The 23258-nt window shown below is 45.5% G+C and overlaps 1 protein-coding gene across 1 annotated transcript; it reads left to right on the forward strand.

The window, feature by feature from the left end:
* The first annotated feature begins 7683 nt into the window (after window positions 1-7683).
* LOC132391058 (phosphoglycerate mutase 2) lies at window positions 7684-23258 on the forward strand. The gene is made up of 3 exons (XM_059963753.1): window positions 7684-8217; window positions 14478-14658; window positions 22939-23258. The coding sequence occupies exons 1-3, from the start codon at window positions 7804-7806 to the stop codon at window positions 23106-23108; spliced, it is 765 nt and encodes a 254-aa protein (XP_059819736.1). The 5' UTR covers window positions 7684-7803; the 3' UTR covers window positions 23109-23258.

The raw sequence follows: 23258 nt of genomic DNA on the forward strand, positions 1-23258 counted from the left end.
TAGTCATTCAAGACTTTTGGCCAGCCCTTCTTGTGTAGCGGGACCACACATGACATTTCCCACACAGTCAGAATCCTTTCCAGGCTGAGACTTGGTGGAAGGTGGGGACTGGGGGAAGTGAATATCGGGACGATAGCAGTTGGTACGTGGAGGTGTGGATGATAGACACAAGGTAAGGAGAGAATGTAGACAGTGGTAGCCTGTGTTGTTTACCCGTGTGTTGAACTAGAGGGGGGAGGAGGGGAGGTGTTGGTGCTGAGGGAGAGTTGGGTGTCTGGTGTGCTGAGGGGGGTATGAGCAGAAGGGTAATTGTCAAACCTATTGAAGAATTGGTTTAACACATTAACCCATTCACGGCTGCATTACAGCTCTACAGCTAGGCTGATTGAAGCCAGTGATGTTCTTCATGCCTCCCCACACCTCCCGTGTGCCACTCTGCCCAAGCTTGTTCTCCAGCTCTCTCCTGTATTCCTCTTCAGCCACCTTGATCTTCTCCTTTAGCTCCCTCTGCACTTTTGAATTCCCCCCATCTCCTGATCTGAAGACTCTCTTTCTGTGGTTGAGAAAAGCCTTCAGATCACTCGTGACTCATGGTTTGCTGTTAGGGAAGCAATGAACAGTCCTTAATGGTATTACAGTGTCCATACAGAAGTTGATAAAGCCAGTGATGCAATCAGTGAGTTGGGTAACGTCCTCCCCATCGGGTTCACAAAGCACATTCCAGTCAGTAACCCCAAAGCCACACTTCAAGGCCTCAATGGGCTCTGGAAACCATTTCTTTACTGTCAACATAGAATCAATGATAAACTTCACACAAAGACAGTCAAACAACCAATGTGCAAAAGACAAACTGAACAAATACAAAAAAAACAAATAATAATAATAATAAATAATGTTTATTGTACAAGTCCATCACCCCTACTGGGGCCTAAGCAGCTGAAAGCAATTCCCCGGAGTCCTCTGTCCTGAGTCAGTCTTTCGAATGTCACCAGACTCAATATGGTCAATGGGTATATTTTTGCCGGTGAAATGTATACAATATACATGCTGAAATTCTTTTTCTTCACAGACATCCATGAAAACAGAGGAGTACCCCAAAGAATGAATGACAGTAAAATGTTAGAACCCAAAAGCCACCCCCCCCAGCTCCCTACACCTATGCACAAGCAGCAGCAAGGCAGCGACAACCCCCCCACCAGCAAAAAGCATCAGTGCCCCCCCCCCAGTGATGCACCATCAATAACTCACTCTGAGACGTGAGGCGAGATATCGGCTTTTATTGACTGGAAGAAGGAACAAGCAGTGAGTGACCACCATTCTACATCCTGGAGACTGAGAGGCCGGGCTCAGGCCTTGATCGCCTTTATACAGGGGTCTGTGGGAGGAGCCACAGGCGCAGTCAGCAGGGAGCGTGTCCAGACAGGTATACGTAGTTCACCACACCCAGCAAAGCACCAACAAAGACTCAGACTTGCAGTATCCGGAAGGCTACTCGTTCACCTGGTATTCGACGTACCACAGGCTCCCTCTCTCCCTAACGAGGGGAAAAGAGGTGTCCCCGTTTCACAGCGAGAGGGGAGACATAACAAAACAATTCTCTTCTTTATGGTCTGTTGCGTCACTTTTTTCCGAGCTCTGCCTCTGGGCACACAGCCAACAGCCAGCTCACTGCTTCCGATCTTCCTTGTTCTCCCGCAACGCATCAGTTGGCGGCACCAGCCTTGAATCCGCCCACCTCCAAAGCCACGGAAATCCGGCACCCTGGAGGTGCACTAGCCTTCCGGGCCGCATTCTTAGCATATCGAAAAGCGGCCGGTTGTGAGGCCCTGAGAGCGGGGCCCATTCCCGCAGAGAACCAAAGTCAGAATGTAACTCCAGGTCAGGGTCTTCAAAAGAACCTTGAAAAGGGAAAAAAGAGATATCAAAGATAGAAATAAAGCTGTTTCTGAAGATGCAAGCAAAGGAGTTGCCATTTAGTGCCATCATCACTAAACTCTGCCCTCTTCATGGGTGTAACCCATCTTCAAAGATCGTTCCTCTCCCTGGGATGAGGACTTTAGACCTTCGGTTGGTGTTTCTGTAGTTCTATGTTTTTATGCAATGGTGTTGCTAGCCCTATTCCCAACCTTCCTCCTTTTGCAGCTGGGCTTGGGTCTGTCCATGGTGGTAACAAATAATATGGAGAACGTGAGTTGTAGAGTCCTTGAAAGTGAGTTTGTAGGAGATAAGTTCAGTATTGAGGTGAGAAAAGTTTTCCATGCTGGGTCAGGAGCGTGCTGGTTGAAGGGTAATAACTGTCATTACCCCAGCAGGGTGGGACCTAAGGCTTTAGCCAGAGGGTGGTAAATCTGTGGAATTAATTACCACAGACAACTGTGGAGGACAAGTCATTGAGTGTTTTTAAAGGGAGGTTGATAGTTCTTGATTAGTCAGGGGTCAAAGGTTATAAGATAAGGCTGGAGAATGGGGTTAAGTGGGAAAATAAATCAGCCATGGTGGAATGGTGCAGACTCAATGGGCCGAATGGCCTAATTCTGTTCCTATGTCTTATGCCTGATGGGGGGGGGGGATGGACTATGGGAGAAAGGGATGGAGTAGGAACACCAGAGGGAGATGATGGGCAGGTGAGGAGGAGGGAAGGGATGAGCGGGGAACCAGAATAGGGAATGGAAAAAGAGAGAAGGGGGGAGGGAGGGGAAAGTACTGGGTTAGAAAAAATGGTGTTGATGCTATCAGGTTGGAGGCTCGACACATGGAATATGAGGTGTTCAAAGTTAATTGGTTATCAAAGTACCACATATGCCACCATATATAACTCTGAGATTCATTTTCCTGTGGGCATACTCAAAAACTCTATAGAATAACAGAATCATTGAAAAACCACCCAACTAGAGTGTTCAACCAGACAGCAGAAGACAATAAACTGTACAAATACAAAAAGAAGAAATAATAAATAAATAAGCAATAAATATCGAGATGAAGGGTCCTTGAGGGTGAGTCCATGATTAACGATTAGCTTGATTTGTCACATGTACATCAAAACATGAAAACAGACAATCATTTTGCATCGACAACCAACACAAACTGAAGATGTGTTGGGGACAGTTTGCAAGTGTCACCGTGCTTGCTGGGGCTTTAAAGCATGACGTTGACCGTTACGTCACCTTTCTCCGTGTGTAATTTTTCATTGATTCCATGGTATTTCTTTTGGTCCACTGTGAATGCCTGCAAGGAAATGAATCTCAGAGTATACATGGTGACATCCACTCAGTGGCCACTTTATTAGCTACCTCCCGTACCTAATAAAGTGGACGCTGGGAGTACGTTCGTGGTCTTCTGCTGCTGAAGCCCATCCAGTTCAAGGTTCAATGTGCTGTGTGTTTAAAGATGCTCTTCTGCACACCACTGTTGTAACCTGTGGCTGTTTGAGTTACTGTCGCCTTCTTGATAGCTTGAACCAGTCTGGTCATTCTCCTCTGACCTCTCTTATTCACAAGGCATTTTCGCCCACAGAACTGGCACTAGTTGGATGTTTTTTTATTTGTTGCATCATTCTCTGTTAATTCTAGAGACTGTTGTGTGTGAAAATCCCAGGAGATCAGCAGTTTCTGAGATACTCAAACCACCCCATCTGGCACCGAGAATCATTCCACAGTCAAAGTCACTTAGCTCACATTTATTCCCTATTCTGATGTTTGGTCTGAACAACAACTGAACCTCTTGACCAGGTCTACATACCTTTTGTGCATTGAGTTGCTGCCATATGATTGGCTGATTAGATATCTGCATTAACAAGCAGGTGTACCTAATAAAGAGGCCATTGAGTGTATAAGTATGGTACTTTGATAATAAAGTTTCTTTGAACTTTGAACCATGCTGCAAAAGCAGAGTATGCAGATAAAGCATTTTGTTTCTTTTTCGTCTGTTGCAATTCAATGTCACCAGTAGATCGAACAGGCTACAATCAGTTAAGTTCGTCCCTATTTTTACACGTGGCCACACCCAGTTCCTGTGACATGAACTCTGCATCTCTGAAGGTCAGACTGCCCCAGGAACTTGGCATCTCTTCCTTAAAAGCCCACTGGAGTGACAGATTATTCAAACCGCCTGAATCTGAATTAACCTGAGAGATTGTCACAACAGCTGTCTCTCAGGACCTCTGACACTGAACTCTGAATAAAGGTCAGAGGCTCTGGCGCTCAAACTGCAGACTGGCTTCTGGGCTGGGAGTCAGACACCATTAGCAACGTCTGGCCAGATTCCCAATCCCATGTCGAGCCTGCATTTGAATCTAAATACCATGCACTAAAGCAAGTCTTCTAACTCGCTGACCCACAGTGAATATGCGGTCATCTCCGGCTCATTGGATTTTGAAATATGTAATCAGCCAATCATGCGACAGTTAAAGATCAATAGTCTGGAACTACATATTGTGATGGCATTATATCGAAAACCTATACGTTTGTAAAGCTCTCTGAAAGTTTCACATATTTTAGAAAACTGTTCAGTGAGTACAAGGATCAGGTGCAGGGCAGATCTTGGGTACGGTAACAGGTCCCAATCTCCGATCGCAGGCCTGTATCAGTGTCAGTCAGAGCAGGCGTGGGACCCTCCTGGTCCACTGCAGAGATTCCGAGATGGCCATGGTTTTTCAGGATAGGTGATGCGGTATCAGTGTCAGTCAGAGCAGGCGTGGGATCCTCCTGGTCCACTGCAGAGATTCCGAGATGGCCATGGTTTTTCAGGATAGGTGATGCGGTATCAGTGTCAGTCAGAGCAGGCGTGGGATCCTCCTGGTCCACTGCAGAGATTCCAAGATGGCCATAGTTTTCCAAGACAAGTGATTCTAAGACTGGAGACTAACAATCTGAATTGAGTGGTGCCTCAACAACCTCTTGCTAACGTCAGCAAAACTAAAGAGCGGATTATTGGCTGCAGGAGGAGGAAGCTGGAGGTCCAAGAGCCAGTCCTCTTTAAGGGATCAGAGGTGGAAAGGGTCGGTCACTTTAAGTTCCATGGCATGAACGTTCCAAAGGATCTGTGGTGGATCCAGCTATCGCAATGAAGGCACGACACTGGCTCTGCTCTCTGAGAAGTTTGCATACATTTGGCATGGCACCAAAAACTTTGACAAACTTTTATAAATGTCCAGTCGAGAGTATCCTAACTGGTTGCATCATGGTCTAGTATGGATGAGCTCTTTCGGCCCTTCGAGCTATGCTGGCCCAGCAACCCCATGACTCTGATCAACCCTGATCTTAATCACAGGATAATTTACAATGACCAATTGATCCACCCAGTACTTCTTTCGACTGTGGAAGGCAACTGGAGCACCCGGTAAAACCCACACATTCCACGAGAGACTCCTTGTAGGATGATGCTGGAGTTGAACTCTGAACTCCAGAACAGCCTGAGCAGTAATAACATTGAGCTAACCACTACGTAACCACGGTGACCCACCACATAATATCCATCATCAGAGGTCTCCTGCCATCCAGGCCATGCTCTCTTCTCGCTACTACCATATGGCAGGAGCTACAGAAGCCTTGGGTCTCACATCACCACGTTCAGGCACAGTTATTTCAAACAGCCATCAAGCTCCTGAACCAGCGGGGATAACTTCACTCTCCACAACGCTGAACTGAATCTATGTCTTTCAAGGACTCTTTACAACTCATGTTGATGCGTGGCCAAGTGGTTAAGGTGTTTATCTGGTGACCTGAAGGTCGCTGGTTCGAGCCTTGGCTGAGGCTGCGTTTTGTGTTGAAGAAGGCACTGAACCACACATTGCTCTGCGACGACACCGGTGCCAAGCTATATGGGTCCTAGTGCCCTTCCCTTGGACAAATTCGGTGGCGTGCAGAGGGGAGACTTGCAGCTTGGGCAACTGCTGGTCTTCCATACAACCCTGCGCCCTGGAAACTTTCCAAGGTGCAGATCCATGGTCTATCGAGACTAACGGAGGCCTACACTACACACACAACTCATGTTTTCAGTATTTTTTTTATTTTCACAACTTGTCTTCTTTTGCACATTGGTTGTTTGTCAGTCTTTGTTGATGTACAATTTCTCATAAATTCTAATGTTTTTTAAATTTCTGCAACAAAATGAATCTCAGGGTAGTATATGGTACTTTGTTAATAAATTTACTTTGAATTTTGACTTGCACAGACCAGGCTGCAGGAGTGCACGCTGAGGGACACACTGAAGCTCAGTGCAGCGGATGTAAAGGCTCTGTGGGGAAGACCATAAGACATAGGAGCAGAATAAGGTCATTTGCCCATCAAGTCCTCTCCACCATTTCTTCATGGCTGATTTATTACCCCTCTCAACCCCGTTCTCCTGCCTTCCCCACAGTAAAGGAGAATTGGGGATGACAGGGATAATAAATTGCAGGAAGTACCACAGTCTAGGTTCCATCTGAGTCAGACGGGGCATCAGAAGGGTGTATCACCTCAAGGAGCCACATGAGTGACAATGGTGCAAGGGTTTTAAAAAATAACTTAATACTCAACAGATCAAGCAGCATCTACGGAGGAACGTAAACGAGCATTTTGGGTATAGACCCCTCATCGGGGCTGGATGAAGCAGAAGGAGGCTGAGAGGTGAACCAACAGAGGTTTTCAGGCTTAGTACAATATAGGATTCAGATAATGTGGATAATCAGTCTTTCTCAAGGACAGTGGAGTCTAAAACGAGAAGAAAGAGCTTTCATTGTGAAAGGGAAAAGATTTATAGCAGAGCTAAGAGGCAGGGTTTTCACCCATTGAACGAACTGCCAGAGGAAGTGCTAGAGGCAGGTTTCATCACAACATTTAAAAGATATTTGGATGGGTACACGAATAGGAAATGTTTAGATCGATAAGGACCAAATTCTAGCAAATACTAGCTCAGGTGATACCTTAGACGGTGTACATTAGATGGGCCAAAGGGCCTGTTTCAGATGGACTCAGATGGAACAGTGCTTGAGAGCTCCCAGATGCTGTGTAGGAACAGAAGCCCTCTTCATGTTAAATGTTCTACATCGTTCTTCGGAATTGTGTTCATTTTAGAGCCTTTTCTCTGAAATAAACCTGATTCTCGTTCTCTCCCTCTGTCCGGAGATCTCTCCCGCCGGTGGGCGTGGCCTACCACTGATGGACAGGTTTATAGACACGGTCCACCCTCTCCAGCCGGTGGGCGTGGCCTACCACTGATGGACAGGTTTATAGACACGGTCCACCCTCTCCAGCCGGTGGGCGTGGCCTACCACTGATGGACAGGTTTATAGACACGGTCCACCCTCTCCAGCCGGTGGGCGTGGCCTACCACTGATGGACAGGTTTATAGACACGGTCCACCCTCTCCAGCCGGTGGGCGTGGCCTACCACTGATGGACAGGTTTAGAGACACGGTCCACCCTCTCCAGCCGGTGGGCGTGGCCTACCACTGATGGACAGGTTTAGAGACACGGTCCACCCTCTCCAGCCGGTGGGCGTGGCCTACCATTGATGGACAGGTTTATACACACGGTCCACCCTCTCCAGCCGGTGGGCGTGGCCTACCACTGATGGACAGGTTTAGAGACAAGGTCCTCCCGCTCCTGTTGGTGGGCGTGGCCAATCACTGATGGACAGGCTCTATCGGTACGGTCCTCCCGCTCCCGTCGGTGGGCGTGGTTTTCGCCCAGGAGGGCGGGTCTTCCGCCGACCGATGGGTTAATAGGCCCCTTTTCAAGACGCGACGCCACTCCACTCGGACCTCCGGGCCCTGTATCGTCTCCACAGTAACCTTGCAGCCTCGCCCCTCGATTAGAGTACCGCAATGGCTTGCTACAAGCTAGTAATCGTGCGGCATGGCGAGAGCACCTGGAACCAGGAGAACCGCTTCTGCGGCTGGTTCGACGCCGACCTGAGCGAGAAGGGGCTGGGCGAGGCGACCCGGGGGGCCCAGGCCCTGAAGGAGGCCGGCTACCAGTTCGACGTGTGCTACACCTCGGTGCTGAAGCGCGCCATCCGCACCCTCTGGGTCATCCTGGATGGCATCGACCAGATGTGGCTGCCCGTCACCCGCACCTGGCGCCTCAACGAGCGCCACTACGGCGGACTGACCGGCCTCAATAAGGCCGAGACCGCCGCCAAGCACGGCGAGGAGCAGGTGAAGATCTGGCGGCGCTCCTTCGACATCCCACCGCCGCCCATGGATGCGCAGCACCCGTACTACACTATCATCAGCAAGGTGAGGGGTCTGGCCGGGTGGGCTGATGTGGGGACGGGGTGAGGAGATGTATCTGGGCTAGCGTGCTGATGGGGAAGGGGGCCGCAGTTCCTGGATGGTTGCGGGACTGGTGTGAGATTGGGGTGGGGAGAGGGCACGGTGCCTGGACTTGGGACAGGGTGTGTCGGCACCATTGCAAGGAAAGTACCTCTTTATGCTGGATGGGGGGCAAACTACCCCTGGACTGGTGCAGGGGAGGATGGAAGTAGTGAGAGGGATAGGGCCATCCCTGGGCTGGGTAAAAATGGGGTAGAGATCCACCCTGGTGGAAGATGTAGACACTTGAAGAACAGCACTTCTCTGTCCTCGTGGAAAGTTTCTTTGACCCTTGCGCTCGTCCTAAATCCTAGGGTATCCTTATACGTTAACCCAACGAACAGGATTGAACCCGGATTTCACTGCTGTAGATTTTTTTTTACCCATTTTGTAACTCTCCACATGCTCTGCGTCTCCTTCCGCCTGGTGGTGGAACGTGCAGATCCTCACGATGCCCCTCTCGCCTGTTCACTCTCACTCATTCATCGAGCTTCACATCATGGAAACTGTCCAGCGCCGCGGTCTCCGAATTAGTAATTCTCACACTCTGCCCCTGTTTGCCTTGTCACATCGGGTCTCTCGAAATGTACTTGGGCACTTTGAAACTGCTGATTAGTGGGGCATTTTCATTTCTAGACTCTATTCCCATTCGTGTTCATCAAATGCTGTTTGTGTTTTATCATTTTCACAACTACATCTCTTCCAGGTGTGTGTCTCTGGGCTCTTGTACCTCCTCCTGGGTGGTAGTTATGAGAAAAGAATCAGGTTTAATGTCTCCAGTATATATGTGAAATTTGTATTTGCGGCAGCAGGAAGATGCAGTAGATCTAGAGAAAAACAGTGAACTTGTACCTGTGTATGTGTATAGTTAAATAAGTAGAGCATAAATAAAAATAGTGAGGTAGTGTTCATGGGTTTAAGGTTCATTCAGAAATCAGATGGCAGAGGGGAAGAAGCTGTTTCTGAATCATTCAATGTTCTGTACCTTCTTCCTGAAGGTAGGCATGCCCTGGGTAATAGGCGTCCTTAGTGATGGATGTTAGTGCCCATGATGGAGCTGGCTTAAGTTTACAACTCTCTGCAGGTTATTTCGATCCTGTGCAGTAGCCCCCTCCCCCATACTAGACGGTGATGCAGCCAGTTAGAATGCTGTTCACAGTACACCTAGAAATTTGCGAGTGTTTTAGATAATGTGTCAGATCTCCTAATGATATATAACCACTGTCTTGCCATCTCTGTAGCTGTATTGATACGTTTGGTCCAGGTTAGACCCTCAAGAGATATTGACACCCAGGAGCTTGAAGTTGCTCACCCTTTCCACTTCTGATCCCTCTGAGGACTGGAGTGTGTTCCCTCATCTTACCCTTTCTGAAGGCTACAATCAGTTGTTTGGTCTTACTGACGTTGAGTGCAAAAGGTTGTTGCTGTGAAACCACTCAACTAGCTGTTGTATCTCACTCCTGTACACCCTCTCATCACTGTCTGAAGTTCTGCCAACAATAGTTGTATCATCAGCAGATTAATAGATGGCATTTGAGCTGTGTCTGGCCACACAGTCATGGGTATAGGGAGAATAGAGCAGAGGGCTAAGCGCACACCTGAGGTGAGCAAGTGTTGATAGCGAAGTGGAGATGTCATAGAAAACCTACAGCACAATACAGGCCCTTCAGCCCACAAAGCTGTGCCAAACATGTCCCAACTTTAGAAATTACTAGGCTTACCCATTGCCCTCTATTTTTCTCAGCTCCATGTACCTATCCAAAAGTCTCTTAAAAGACCCTATCATATCCGCCTCCACCAGCTTTGCTGGCAGCCAACTCCATGCACTCACCACTCGCTGAGAAAAAAAAACTTACCCCTGACATCTCCTCTGTACCTGCTCCCCAGCACCTTAAACCTGTGACTTTTGTGGCAACCATTTCAGCCCTGGGAAAAAGCCTCTGACTATCCACACGATCAATGCCTCTCATCACCTTATACACCTCTATCAGGTCACCCCCTCATCCACTGTCGCTCCAAGGAGAAAAGGCCAAGTTCACTCAACCTATTCTCATAAGGCATGCTCCCCAATCCAAGCAACATCCTTATAAATCTCCTTTGTACCCTTTCTATGGTTTCTACATCCTTCCTGTAGTGAGGTGACCATAACTGAGCACAGTATTCCAAGTAGGGTCTGACCAGTGTTCTATATAGCTGTAACACTACCTCTCAGCTCCTAAGTTCAATTCCACGATTGATGAAGGCCAATACACTGTACACCACCTTAACCACAGAGTCAACCTGCGCAGCTGCTTTGAGCATCCTATGGACTCAAACCCCAAGATCCCTCTGATCCTCTACACTGCCAAGCGTCTTACCATTAATGCTATATTCTGCCATCATATTTGACCTACCAAAATGAATCACTTCACACTTACCTGGGTTGAATGCCATCTGCCACTTCTCAGCCCAGTTTTGCATCCTATCAATGTCTCGCCGTAACCTCTGACAGCCCCTCCACACTGTCCACAACACCTCCAACCTTTGAGTCATTAACAAACTTACTAACCCATCCCTTCACTTCCTCATCCAGGTCATTTATAAAAATCAAGAAGAGTAAGGGTCCCAGAACAGATCCCTGAGGCACACCACTGGGACCCTTACCCTTACTCTTCGTGATTTTTATAAATGACCTGGATGAGGGAGTGAAGGGATCCATGCAGAATATGTCACATCTACAACCACTCTTTGCCTCCCGTGGGCAAGCCAGTTCTGGATTCACAAAGCAACATCCTTTTGGATCCCATGCCTCTTTACTTTCTCAGTAATCCTTGCATGGGGTACCTTATCAAATGCCTTGCTGAAATCCATCTACACTACATCTACTGCTCTTCCTTCAATATGTTTAGTGACATCCTCAAAAAAAATTCAATCAGGCTCGTAAGGCAGGACCTGCCCTTTACAAAGCCATGCTAACTATTCCTAATCATATTATACCTCTCCAAATGTTCATAAATCCTGCCTCTCAGGATCTTCTCCATCAACTTAACAACCACTGAAGTAAGACTCACTGGTCTATAATTTCCTGGGCTATCTCTACTCCCTTTCTTGAATAAAGGAACAACATCCACAGCCCTCCAATCCTCTGGAACCTCTCCCGTCCCCATTGATGATGCAAAGATCATCGCCAGAGGCTCAGCAATCTCCTCCCTCACCTCCCACAGTAGCCTGGGGTACATCTCATCCCGTCCTGGCAACTTATCCAACTTGATGCTTTCCAAAAGCTCCAGCACATCCACTTAATATCTACATGCTCAAGCTTTTCAGTCTGCTGAAAGTCATCAGTACAATCACCAAGATTCTTTTCCATAGTGAATACTGAAGTATTCATTAAGTACCTCTGCTATTTCCTCCAGTCCCATACACATTTTCCTCACTTGATAGGTCCTATTCTTTTACGTCTTATCCTCTTGCTCTTCACATACTTGTAGAATGCCTTGAGGTTTTCCTTAATCCTGCCCGCCAAGGCCTTCTCATGGCCCCTTCTGGCTCTCCTAATTTCCTCCTTAAGCTCCTTCCTGTTAGCCTTATAATCTTCCAGATCTCTAACATTACCCAGCTCTCTGAACCTTTTTTAAGCTTTTCTTCTTGTGACTATGTTTATTACAGCCTTTGTACACCACAGTTCCTGTACCCTACCATAACTTCCCTGTCTCATTGGAATGTACCTATGCAGAACTTCACACAAATATCCCCTGAACATTTGCCACATTTCTTCTGTACTTTTCCCTGAGAACATCCGTACCAATTTAAGCTTTCATTTTCCTGCCTGATAGCCTTATAATTCCCTTTACTCCAAATAAACGCTTTTCTAGCTTGTCTATTCCTATCTCTGACTAATGCTATCACTATCTCCAAAATGCTCTCCCACTGAAAGATCTGACACCTGACCAGGTTCATTTCCCAATACCAAATCAAGTACAGCCTCTCCACTTGTAGGCTTATCTACATAGTGTGTCAGGAAACCTTCCGGAACACTCCTAACAAACTCCACCCCATCTAAACCCCTTACTCTAAGGAGATGCCAGTTGATATTTGGGAAATTAAAGTCTCCCATCATGACAACTCTGTAATTATTACACCCTTCCAGGATCGGTTACCCTATCTGCTCCTTGATATCCCTGTTACTATTGGGCGGCCTATAAAAAACATCTAGTAAACTTACTGACCCCTTCCTGTCCCTAACCTCCACCCACAGAGACTCAGTAGACAATCCCTCCATGGCGTCCACCTTTTCTGCAGCCGTGACACTATCTCTGATCAACAGTGCCATGTACCCACCTCTTTTGCCTCCCTCCTGTCGGAAATATCATTTCCAATCTGCAGAGATTGTGGTTTTCCAGTTAGGAAGCTGAGGATCCAGTTGCAGAGGGAGGTACAGAAGCCCAGGTTCTGGAGCTTTTCAGTCAGAACTGTGGGAGTGATTAGAATGAGGGCACATCTAGTCCCAGTTGTTCTTTCTCATGCATTGGGCAGCATTTTTGCTGTTTCCTTAGTATTTGTTTTTTTACGAGGCTGAGTTGCTAGTTGAACGCTCAACCCAGCACGAATAGTAAGCATGCGAGGGAATCAGCTGGATTCAAATCCAGGACCATATGCTTCAAACTCCAGTGCTGGTGTCACCGCAGCATTGGCTGGCAATGCCTTGCTCACGCTGAGTTATTAATCTGCCTTGTCCCCTTGACCTGCAACCACTCTCGTACCCCTTGTACTATTCAAATTTCTCTTGCGTGTTAATATATTTAAACACTTTTCCCAGTAAAATCAATATGGTGTAATATGTGAGGTGGAGACAGCCTCTGCCAAGAAGGTGTAAGGTACTCCACTATCCTGCAGGGCAAAGTGTAGCACAGACCTGCTTAGCCAACCTGGTTCTGATCCAATCAAATGTTGCACAAGAGCTAGAATATACTTTAACTTGTGCGATGGTTCATTTGGTTCTGAGTCAGGATCTGGCAGCTTTCTGCTGGGGTGGGGGTATTTCACTGAGGTGCAGGGGAAAGGGGCTGTTGTTTGCTTTTTATGCCTCTAGATTAACATTTATCTTTGAAGCTGGATCACTAAAGTCTAAACTGATTATTACTTTGCCATTCGGGGAATACTAATGTGTAAAAATTGTCATTTTACCTACTTCACTGCACCTTGAAAAAGTATTTAAACCATTAAAATTATCTGAGTTAATAAACTGATTAGGGATTATCCTGAGATTATCAAGGTGTCCATTAATTAGAATTATGTTTGTTTTTGTGTAATTTGGCAATACACAAGTGCGTTCATTTTTAATACAATAAATATAAGAAAGTGCAAAGAGAGAGCAAAATATTGAGGTAAACAAATGAGATTCTTCAGATGCTGGAAATCCAGAATAACACACACAAAATGCTGGAGGAACTCAGAAAGTCAGGCAGCATCTATGAAGGGGAATAAACTGTCAACTTCCCGGGCCAAAGCCCTTCATCAGAATCTAAAATAATGGGTTAGTTAGTGTTTATGGTTTCCTGGGCAGTTCAGACATCTGATGGGATGGTAAGAGCAAAATGTTGAGTGTGTGTCTTCAGACTCCTGTACCACCTCTCTGATGGTAACAATGAAAAGACCACATGACCTGCAATGTTCCCTCTAAGGTATGTGTGTGCACACATCTTTTGCTACTAATGCGTAAAGGAATTTAAACTGCACACAAAAGATTGTCACCCTGTACCTTATTAGCATCTTAAGTATACCATCACATTTCCTTTCCTGTTTCTGATATGGATGTGGAGTCGGCAATGATTTGTCTGCAGACTTTAGAACTGGCTGATACTGTTTTCGTTAAAGAAATTATTCAGTGTGCACGTTGTCACTGAGCAAAAAATTGCACAGATCTTTGCACACGGTGGTCATTACAAATTAGAGGGAACATTGATGTCCTAGGTGGTGAGGTTCCTTAATGATGGATGCTGTTTTTTGAAGATATGCTCAGTGGTGGGCAGGCTACTACCCATGATGTAGCACAAACCTTTTATCTGTCATCATGAGATGCAGATGAATGCACTTTTTCTTGTAATTACAGCATTAAATAGTCCTTTGAGCTTTGGAAGAGGCTGTACTCATGTTATATATCCTGTAGCATAGTAACTGATTTGAGAATTATTTTTTGATCACAGGCAAGGCGCTATGAAGGACTAAAATCTTCAGAGCTACCAACCTGTGAAAGTCTGAAGGATACGATTGCACGAGCCTTGCCTTTCTGGAATGAAGTGATTGCACCACAGATTAAAGCAGGAAAACGTGTTCTGATTGCAGCCCATGGAAACAGTTTGCGTGGCATAGTCAAGCATCTAGAGGGTAAGAAATAACTTGTATGTGCCTTATAATGCAGAGGTTATACTTGAGAGATTCCTGGAATCAATCCTCAGTAGAAATCTGGTCTCTGAGATGGAAGAGTGCTTTTGAGACGTGTGGGCTTGTGCTGTTGTTGTTGCTTGTGTTCTCTGGAACATTGTGGGCATGCTATGTTGATGCAACATTCGTGTCCTGCCCCCAGCACATCCTCATGTAAAATGCAAAAAGATGGATCTCACTGTATGCTGCCGTGTACAAGCGATAAATGAATCTGTACGGCTGCTAAGCAACAAATTTCACCTCATTCAAACCAGTGATGATAAATTCTGATTCTGTCATTTGATCCAGCAATGGCTCTTCCAGAATTTGAACTGGGGGAAGGGGATGAGTATGGCATATACAAAAAGTGACCCAACGAGAGATCTCATCTAGGTTGCCAACGTCCTTTATGGAAGGAAACCTTTCCTTTTTCTGATTCAACTCCGACCTCTGAGTTAGAATTTGCACTTGATACGGACCTGATTTTTTCTAGGTCACACGTTAATGCCAATCAAGGCCTTTAAAAGTCATTTAAAGGTAGGGGATGAGATCAAGTGTTGAGAGATTAGGTAGCCTGCTGCTCTAAAGGAGCAGCTTGGGAAGGTGTAGATTACAATTGACATTTGAAGAACAGTTGGTTGAGCTCTGAAATTTTATTCCTGTCCAGGGTCAGAATTGGAGCTGGTTAGAAGCCATTGGCAGAGGTATTGCTGTTCATCCTATGCTCATGGATTGCAGTAGTTTAAAGATCACTCTTCAATCTGCTTGATGGAAATCAGAAGGAGTTGTCTTTTTAGGTACATGACAGTAGTGGGGCTCACTGGTTGAAATTGATTTGTTCTCCAATCTTGGCTATCCATTTGCAACCATTTGGTCACTATACAAGGAGACATCATCAATGCACTGTTCATGCGTGTTGTGTCCTCCAAATGCTTGGCTTTTATATAATTATCAGTCAGCTAAGCCAATGCAATATTTGCTATTTGCATGATCTGACGTTGCAAATCAGTGCTTATTTAAACTGGCCTTGTCCAAGCATAAAATAACACTGCAGTCAGGATTTGCTTTAGTAAATCATCAATCCACAAGCGTGTCCTTTAGTCGTTAAATGTTCAGATAATTTCACTGTTCCCTATGGGGTTGATTATGCGATGTGCAAGCTCTATCAATCAGCTCAGCAATACGTTACCTATTGTGGGCATCGTTGAAGGAAACGCATCTCCAGCAGAAGAACAAACCGTCCACAGATGCTCTCTGACATGGCTGTTTGCAGCATTTTCTGTTCCTATTTCAGATGTCCAGTTTTTTAGTTTTTCTTCCATCAACCTACATTAGGGCACCATGGTAGTGTAACGGTTAGCACGGTGCTGTTACAGCTCAGGGCATTCTGGAATTCGGGGTGCAATTCCAGTGCTGTTCTGTAAAGAGTCTCTATGTCCTCCCAGTGGAATGCGTGGGTTTTCTCCAGGTCCGGCGGTCTCCTGCCACATATTGGGTACGTCAATTGGTCATTGTAAATTGTCCCCTGGGGCAGCGTGGGTCGTGAGGCTCAAAGGGCCTTCTCCATGCTGTATCACCAAATAAATAAATCAAATAAAATAAAATTTAACCTCAGTACCCCTGGGTGGGGAAGGAAAAATTGTCATGTTCTTGTAACAGCTGCCAGACAGGTAGAGAGCCACCGTAAATATTAGGATGCCCTACATTATTTGCTTTTCCGATTTTTTTTCATGCCCACCCCTTATCAACTAATTAATCCTGTTGGGAATCCTAAATGTAGAGGACTGGATTGAATTCCCTGTAGATATGCATTTGCACCTGTGTGTGTGAGAAGAGTGCACTACACTGTAGAGTAGGGGAGCAGACTGGAGGTGAAAACAATTGTTGGAGTATTTGTTAAAGTAATGTTAATTTGTTAAAAGAATATGGGACGGAACCATAGTGTAGCAGCTAGCATAAAGCTTTAAAGCGTGCCAGCTGTAAAATCTAGGTTCAATTTCTGCCACTATAAAGAGTTTGTACGTTCTGTGACCGCATGGGTTTCCTCTGAATGCTCCTGTTTCCTCCCACATTCCAAAGACGTGGTAAGAATTGGTAAGGGTTAGTAAGCTGTGGTCATTCATGTTAGAACCAGAAGTGCGACAGTACATGCGGGCTACCCCCAGTATATCCCCAGCACAGTTCAGGTCCTGCGTCCCGCTTGTGCCTACCTTTAAACCTACTCTAAGGTCAATCTAGCCCTTCCTTCCTACATAGCCTTCCATTTTTCTATCATCCAGGTGTCTATCTCAGAGTATCTTAAATGTTCCTAGTGCATCTACCATGACAGTGTTCCACACACACACCATTTTCTGTGTAGAGAACTGATCTCCATACCCCCTATACTTCCTCCAATCACCTTACAATCATGCCCCCGGTATCTGGCCTGGGAAAAACTCTGGCTACCCACTCAATCTATCCCTCTTATCCATCCAGATCCTATAGTCTCCCTCATCACCACTTACTGAAGGTGATGGGAATTTTAGTTGACTACCCAGCTCTATCCAGCCCAGAGATCTCTCCATGGAAATCAGGGCTGTTTAGAGCTGTGAACTCAATGGACAATGACCTCCTTTGGCCTAGTTACCATAAGGTCAGGTAGGCATTATTCAACATTGCATCAGTATAATGATCTTTACATCAGGTTCTATTGGTGGTCGCATTGCAAGCAAAACATTGTTCTGATATCAGTTATGCATTGGCCAAGACATATGCAATAGCATTCCGTCACTGTAAGGAGTTTCTATGTTCTTCCCCCCCCCCCCGAGCATATGGATTTCCTGCAGGTGCTCCGGTTTCCTCCCATATCCCAAAGATGTACAGTTTAGTAGTTTAGACACTAGAATACTACAGCACAGTACAGGCCCTTCGGCCCTCACTGTTGTGCCGACCCATATTCATTTTTTTTAAAGTACTAAACCCACACTACCCTGTAACCCTCTATTTTTCTTTTATCTGTGTGCCTGTCCAAAAGGCTCTTAAATACCCCTAATGTTTTAGCCTCCACCACCATCCCTGGCAAGTCATTCCAGGCACTCACAACCCTCTGTAAAAATTTTAAAAAAATAAAAAAAAACAACAAACAAACACAAACAACTTATCCCTGATTTCTCCCCTAAACTTCCCTCCCTTAACTTTGTACATAGTTGATTACATTGGTGTAATTGGGCAGTGCAGGCTCATTTGCTACCATGCTGATCTCTGGGTGTATATAAGACCTTTTTTGCTCTTTAAAATGGTAAGTCAGGATATTTAAAGCAACACACAATGTGCTGGAGGAACTCAGCAGGTCAGGCAGCGTCTATGAAAAAGAGTAAAGAGTCAACATTTCCAGCCGAGACTCTTCAGCAGGATTGGAAAAGGAAGGTGGGAGGAGGGAAAAGAGTAAAAGCTGAAACATGATTGGTAGAAAGAATGAATTTATTTGCTTCGTTGAGGTGTGAATTCTGTGCCTGTGTATTCCGAGAATGAGTAGTTGATGAATTTACTGACTCTTAAGATACCGGCTCTGGGGAAACAGTTCAATTTAAACACAGGACTCGCCCCATCGCCACTCAATCAAATTTATGACCCTTTGTGGGTGGGTCCCACTCATTTTTTTGTGTTAAAGATTGGGGTCAATTTACTATTAATGTCTCTGGTTTAATTTCCATCGTCTCACTCCCGACCCAGCCTCAGTGGATGCTAAAAATAGTGGTGAACCCAAGCGGTGTAACTCGAGAATGGAGACCTCCTTCATAAAGGTCAGAGGTGGTGTGATCAGTCACTGCTGCTGTAACTAGTACCATTCTCTGGAACGGTCTTGGGCTATACACTCAATGACCACTTCGTTTCATTAGGTACACTCGCCCATTAATCCAAATATCCAATCAGCTAATCATGTAACAATGCATAAAAGCATGCAGGCATGGTCAAGAGGTTCAGTTGTTGTTTAGACCAAACATCAGAATAGGGAGGAAATGCAATTCTTTTAACTAGAATGATTGTTGGTGTCAGACAAGGTGATTTAAATATCATAGAAATGGCTGATTTCCTGGGATTTCCATGCACAAGCTTCTAAGAGTTTAAAGATTGGTGCAAAAAAAAATCCAGTAAGCAGACAGTTCTTTGGGTGAAAACACCTTGTTAATGAGAGGTCAGACTGGTTTAAGCAGTTGGCCTTAAGCTCACTATGGGAGCGTCACACTATAAAAACTCTTTCCTAAAGTTAAAAAAGGCAAAATCCTAAATGACACACACAAAATGCTGGTGGTACACAGCTGGCCAGACAGCATCTATAAAGAGAAGCACTGTTGACGTTTCGGGCCAAGACCCTTCGTCAGGACCTATAGATGCTGCCTGGCCTGCTGCGTTCCACCAGCATTTTGTGTGTGTTACTTGAATTTCCAGCATCTGCAGATTTCTTTGTGTTTGCCTTTCAAAATCCTAAAAACAGGTTTAGAGATCTCCAGAAGATTTTGGGTCTGTGGTGTCGTCTTGGCAGTGGATTAGAACATTTTCTCTTCCTGGAAGGACTCTATTATGTGAAAATTTTGATCCCAGTCTCTCGAGCTCTGAACAGTGGCTACAGCTGACAGATTGCCAAAGTTTGAGCCTTAACTTTGTTGGGAGTGGGAATGGATTTATTCAGCTTTGTAACAGGAAAATCCCACCTCTTTGGAGTGGCTAGCCTGGGGCAACTGGGTGAAGAGGACTTTGAAGAGGCTGGAGGAATAGTAGACTGGCCTGGAAGACCTTTGTTTTTCACAGTGGCATGAATAGTGCTGATGTTTTTCCATTGCACTGACTTCCCTGCCTATCTATTTTCCCTTCCCCGGCTGAACTGTTTCTTTTTGAGAGGCATTCTGGGTGTAAAATCACAACTGTTGTGTGTGTAATATTTCAATAATTGTGTTATCGTGTGTTTAAGCATTTTTGTGTTTACTTAATTTCAGGTTATATGTAAAACTACATTAATTGCATATATCATCACACTGCCACCTGATCCATGCACGCCTTGCTAAAAGTAAACACGAAGATAAACCAGCATTTCCTTTGAATTTGTTTAATGTGCTGTGGAGTTTTGGGACAGTGAATTGACTGTCAAGGCGAGCTGTAGTTCCAGTATGTCGACATCGAAGTCTGATGTGGAGGCTGCAGGTTCTAGAGTAAAGCGGGTCACCCTTTCGTGCAATCTACTGTACCAGCTTTAGATGGTAGGAACAACTAAGACTGTCACAGATTGCAAATGCATTGTTGCATCTGCAAAAGTAACCAGGAAGACCATTTTCTATCTGCATTTCATTCCATTGTTGGCCCCTGTGCAGATGGTTATTCTTTTTGACGTTCACCCCCCTCCTGCGCTATCTGGGTGAGGTGCAGTGAAGCGATAACCCCGACGCACCTCCGAGGGTTTTTGACCACCTTTTCTCCTTTCAGCGCCGCCTGCTTATGCAGCTAGAGCGGGCTGGGGATGCCAAGGGACACTTTCGGGTGCAGTTTGAGGGGCATTATTACACCATTCGATGGCTGCGGGCTGCCCACAGTGCCATTCCTGCAGAGAGTGGGCATATTCTAAAGAATTGCCCAAAGGTGACTCCACCGCAGAGGTGTAGGGCAACACTGCTGGGCCTCCACCCCACTGTTCCACCCCCCCCCCCCCCCCTCGTGGCAGTGATCCCCAGAGTAACAGGGCGTCAGTGCAATAGTTAAGGGAGTTGGTCATATCCTCGAACATCTGTTGGGCCTACTCTCCAACTCTTCAACAGTCTTAAGGAGGCGTAGAGGAGTTTGGAGGTTCACGGATTCATCAACTGTATATCTCCTGAGTGTTGGCCACCTCTAGGCGGCTGTTTGTGTGCTCAGACCACCACCTGGTGTGGGCAGAGCTCAATGCGCTGTCTGCATAGGTGGGATCCGTGTACCTGCATTTCAGCAACAGGCTGCTGGAGGACCTGCCAGGAAGAACAGGCTAGGTCTGAGGCTCCAGTGAGATATGCACAAGGTTCACATCAGATTGTTTTGGCAGGAATATGCACGTGTCAACCAAGCGGTGGATATCTGAGATTGGAGACCGTTTATTAGACATTTTCATATGAATTAATTTGGCCTTTTCCAGACCTTTTCTCTGCTTATTCATGTTCAGGTATGGAGTTCCGGAGTTCTTTGACACTATCATATATTTGTAAACTGTTATTATTGCCCAGGTTAGTTTAGTTTAGTGTTTTTTTTCATATATTTTTTTTCACATATATTTAATATATTTTTTTCTTTTTTAATGGTTATTTTTGTTTTTTTTCATATAATCGTGGACTTGATTGATTAAGGTATTCTCTTCTGTTGATGTTTAGTAGGATATTGTTATCTTATTATCAATGTGATTTCAAGTCTATTGTATTCACAACTTTATTACTATGTTATTTTTTTGTGTATATATGAAAATCAATAAAAAGATTGAAAAAGAAAGGATATCTGAGATCAAGTGGCTTGAAGGAGCTGATAGATTTGAAGTCTCAGCTGGAGCTTCTCTGGGATGAGTACCAGAGGGAGAAGGAAGCACTGAGGCCCAGTATCTCTCCTCACAGATGCTACAGGATCTGGACCATGCCTCATCCTCCTATTTTCTCCAATAGGGGAGAGGTGACTTCAGGCAGCTCCTCCGTTACAGATCCAGTTAGAATTACTGATGAGGTAAACTCTTTTTGAGGCTCTGTTCTCAGGTCTGACTCATGAGGATGCACGTAGGGCTGTGGGCCCACTTACCAAGGGTTAGCCCTGCGGATGCTGAGTGGCTAGGAACTGACTGGTGCCCTCAACCAGCTACAGCGAAGCAAGTCTCGGGCTGAATGAGCTGACAGTTGAATTTCTGTAGACCTTTTGGCACAAGTGGGGGTGAAGGGGTTAATTATACCAGGGTAAGGGGAAAAAGCCTGGTGATGAATGAGATGCCCCTCCCGGTGCAGAGCAGTTGTAGCCCTGCTGTCAAAAAATGGGGAATCTGTTGCCTAAAGGATTAGTGCCCATTATTTCTCCTCATTGCAGGGTATAGGTTCTTTGTCTGGGCTCCATGCTGGCATAGCAGTCCTACACAGTCCAGTCCATCCAGGACAATACTCACCTTGACCAGGATCTGATCCACCTGTCCCAAGAGACTGGTCTGCCTGTCGCCCTTCCCTCCCCTCCCTTGCAGGAGAATGCTTTTGACATGGACGACGAGTACCTTTTTGGGACTCCGCACACAATCAGGCTTGGGTATTTTTGGCCCGCATCTGATAGGTGTGCGCTGCTGCAAACCGCAGCCTTAAAGTCAACAGGCCCGTGTGCTTTGGAGTGGGTGCAAGTGGTGGGTGAGCATTTGACTGTAACATCTAAGTACATGGATGGGAAAACTCTGGAGGGCTATGTCCAGGTGCAGGTTGATGGGACTAGGGAGAACAACAGGTCAGCATAGACTAGATGGGCCAAAAGACCTGTTACATACTGTAGTGTGTATGACCAGCCAATATCATACAGGATTTTTATCGGGAAGCAAACCCAGTCAGTGGGTGAAGGTACAGTTCGATTTCCACGATGCTTTAATTTGGTTAATTGTCACTGCTTTGATTAAACTCAGTTGTGAAGAGCAGCTTTCTGAGCAAATTTCAATGCCTTATGAGAAAAAGGGATTTAATGAAGTTGGTCACAGTAACATTTGAATGGGTTAAACCTTATTACTCATCGCATCTATGTTTTTCTAATTGAATCTTTTTTCTTATAACCTTCATGGCCATCATCAAATAGCTTAAAATCTGATTTTAAATTTGTTTTAAAATCCCTTTAGAACAGAGATGGAGGAATTTCTTTAGCCAGAGGTTGTTGAACCTGTGGAGTATTGCCAGGGCTTCCCTAGTTTCCTACTGACCCCCACCCATCATCAGTTTATTTGGCCATCGACTGTCTTACACCTGATCTGCCAGTCTCTATTCCTGGGCATCATTTTTGCTGCCTATTAATTATTGGGTTTTTTCCCCACACTTTTTTAATCTTGCTTTCATCTTTGTTTTTGTAGGCTGCCACCAACTCCTTATAGATTTCTGCTTGTTAACCCTTGTATATTTTGAGTAAGGACTGAATATAATTAACATTTTGTGGAATAGAGATGTGATATTTGTCCAAAAGGATTTTAATTTTTTAAGTATTATCACCTGACCTCCAATCCTTAGTTTGTTGCTGTTACTCTTTCTATAGGGTTGTCTGACGCTGCCATCATGGAACTCAACCTGCCGACCGGTATTCCCATTGTTTATGAGTTGGACGCTAACCTGAAGCCCACCAAGCCCATGCAATTCCTGGGAGACGAGGCAACTGTGAAGGCAGCCATGGAGGCTGTAGCAGCTCAGGGAAAGGTCAAGAAGTGATGCAGAGGGAACGGATCCTGCAAGCAACTGAATACAGAGAAGTGCCTGTATCTACTACACACTGGGCAATAATAAATGGTTTTTGTAAAATGTTACTGTAAGCAGTTATTTATCATGCAATGTTAAATTAAACATGATTATTAGAACTGG

This window comes from Hypanus sabinus, chromosome 1 (genome assembly GCF_030144855.1).
Source record: "Hypanus sabinus isolate sHypSab1 chromosome 1, sHypSab1.hap1, whole genome shotgun sequence".
Lineage (NCBI taxonomy): Eukaryota > Metazoa > Chordata > Chondrichthyes > Myliobatiformes > Dasyatidae > Hypanus > Hypanus sabinus.

What these genes read in the sequence shown, in the direction of transcription:
- LOC132391058 (XM_059963753.1), top strand. Translation starts at nt 7,804, where the DNA reads ATGGCTTGCTACAAGCTAGTAATCGTGCGGCATGGCGAGAGCACCTGG. An exon ending in ACTACACTATCATCAGCAAG is followed by an intron (nt 8,218 to 14,477) that starts GTGAGGGGTCTG and finishes TTTTGATCACAG; the next exon opens with GCAAGGCGCTATGAAGGACT. An exon ending in CATAGTCAAGCATCTAGAGG is followed by an intron (nt 14,659 to 22,938) that starts GTAAGAAATAAC and finishes CTCTTTCTATAG; the next exon opens with GGTTGTCTGACGCTGCCATC.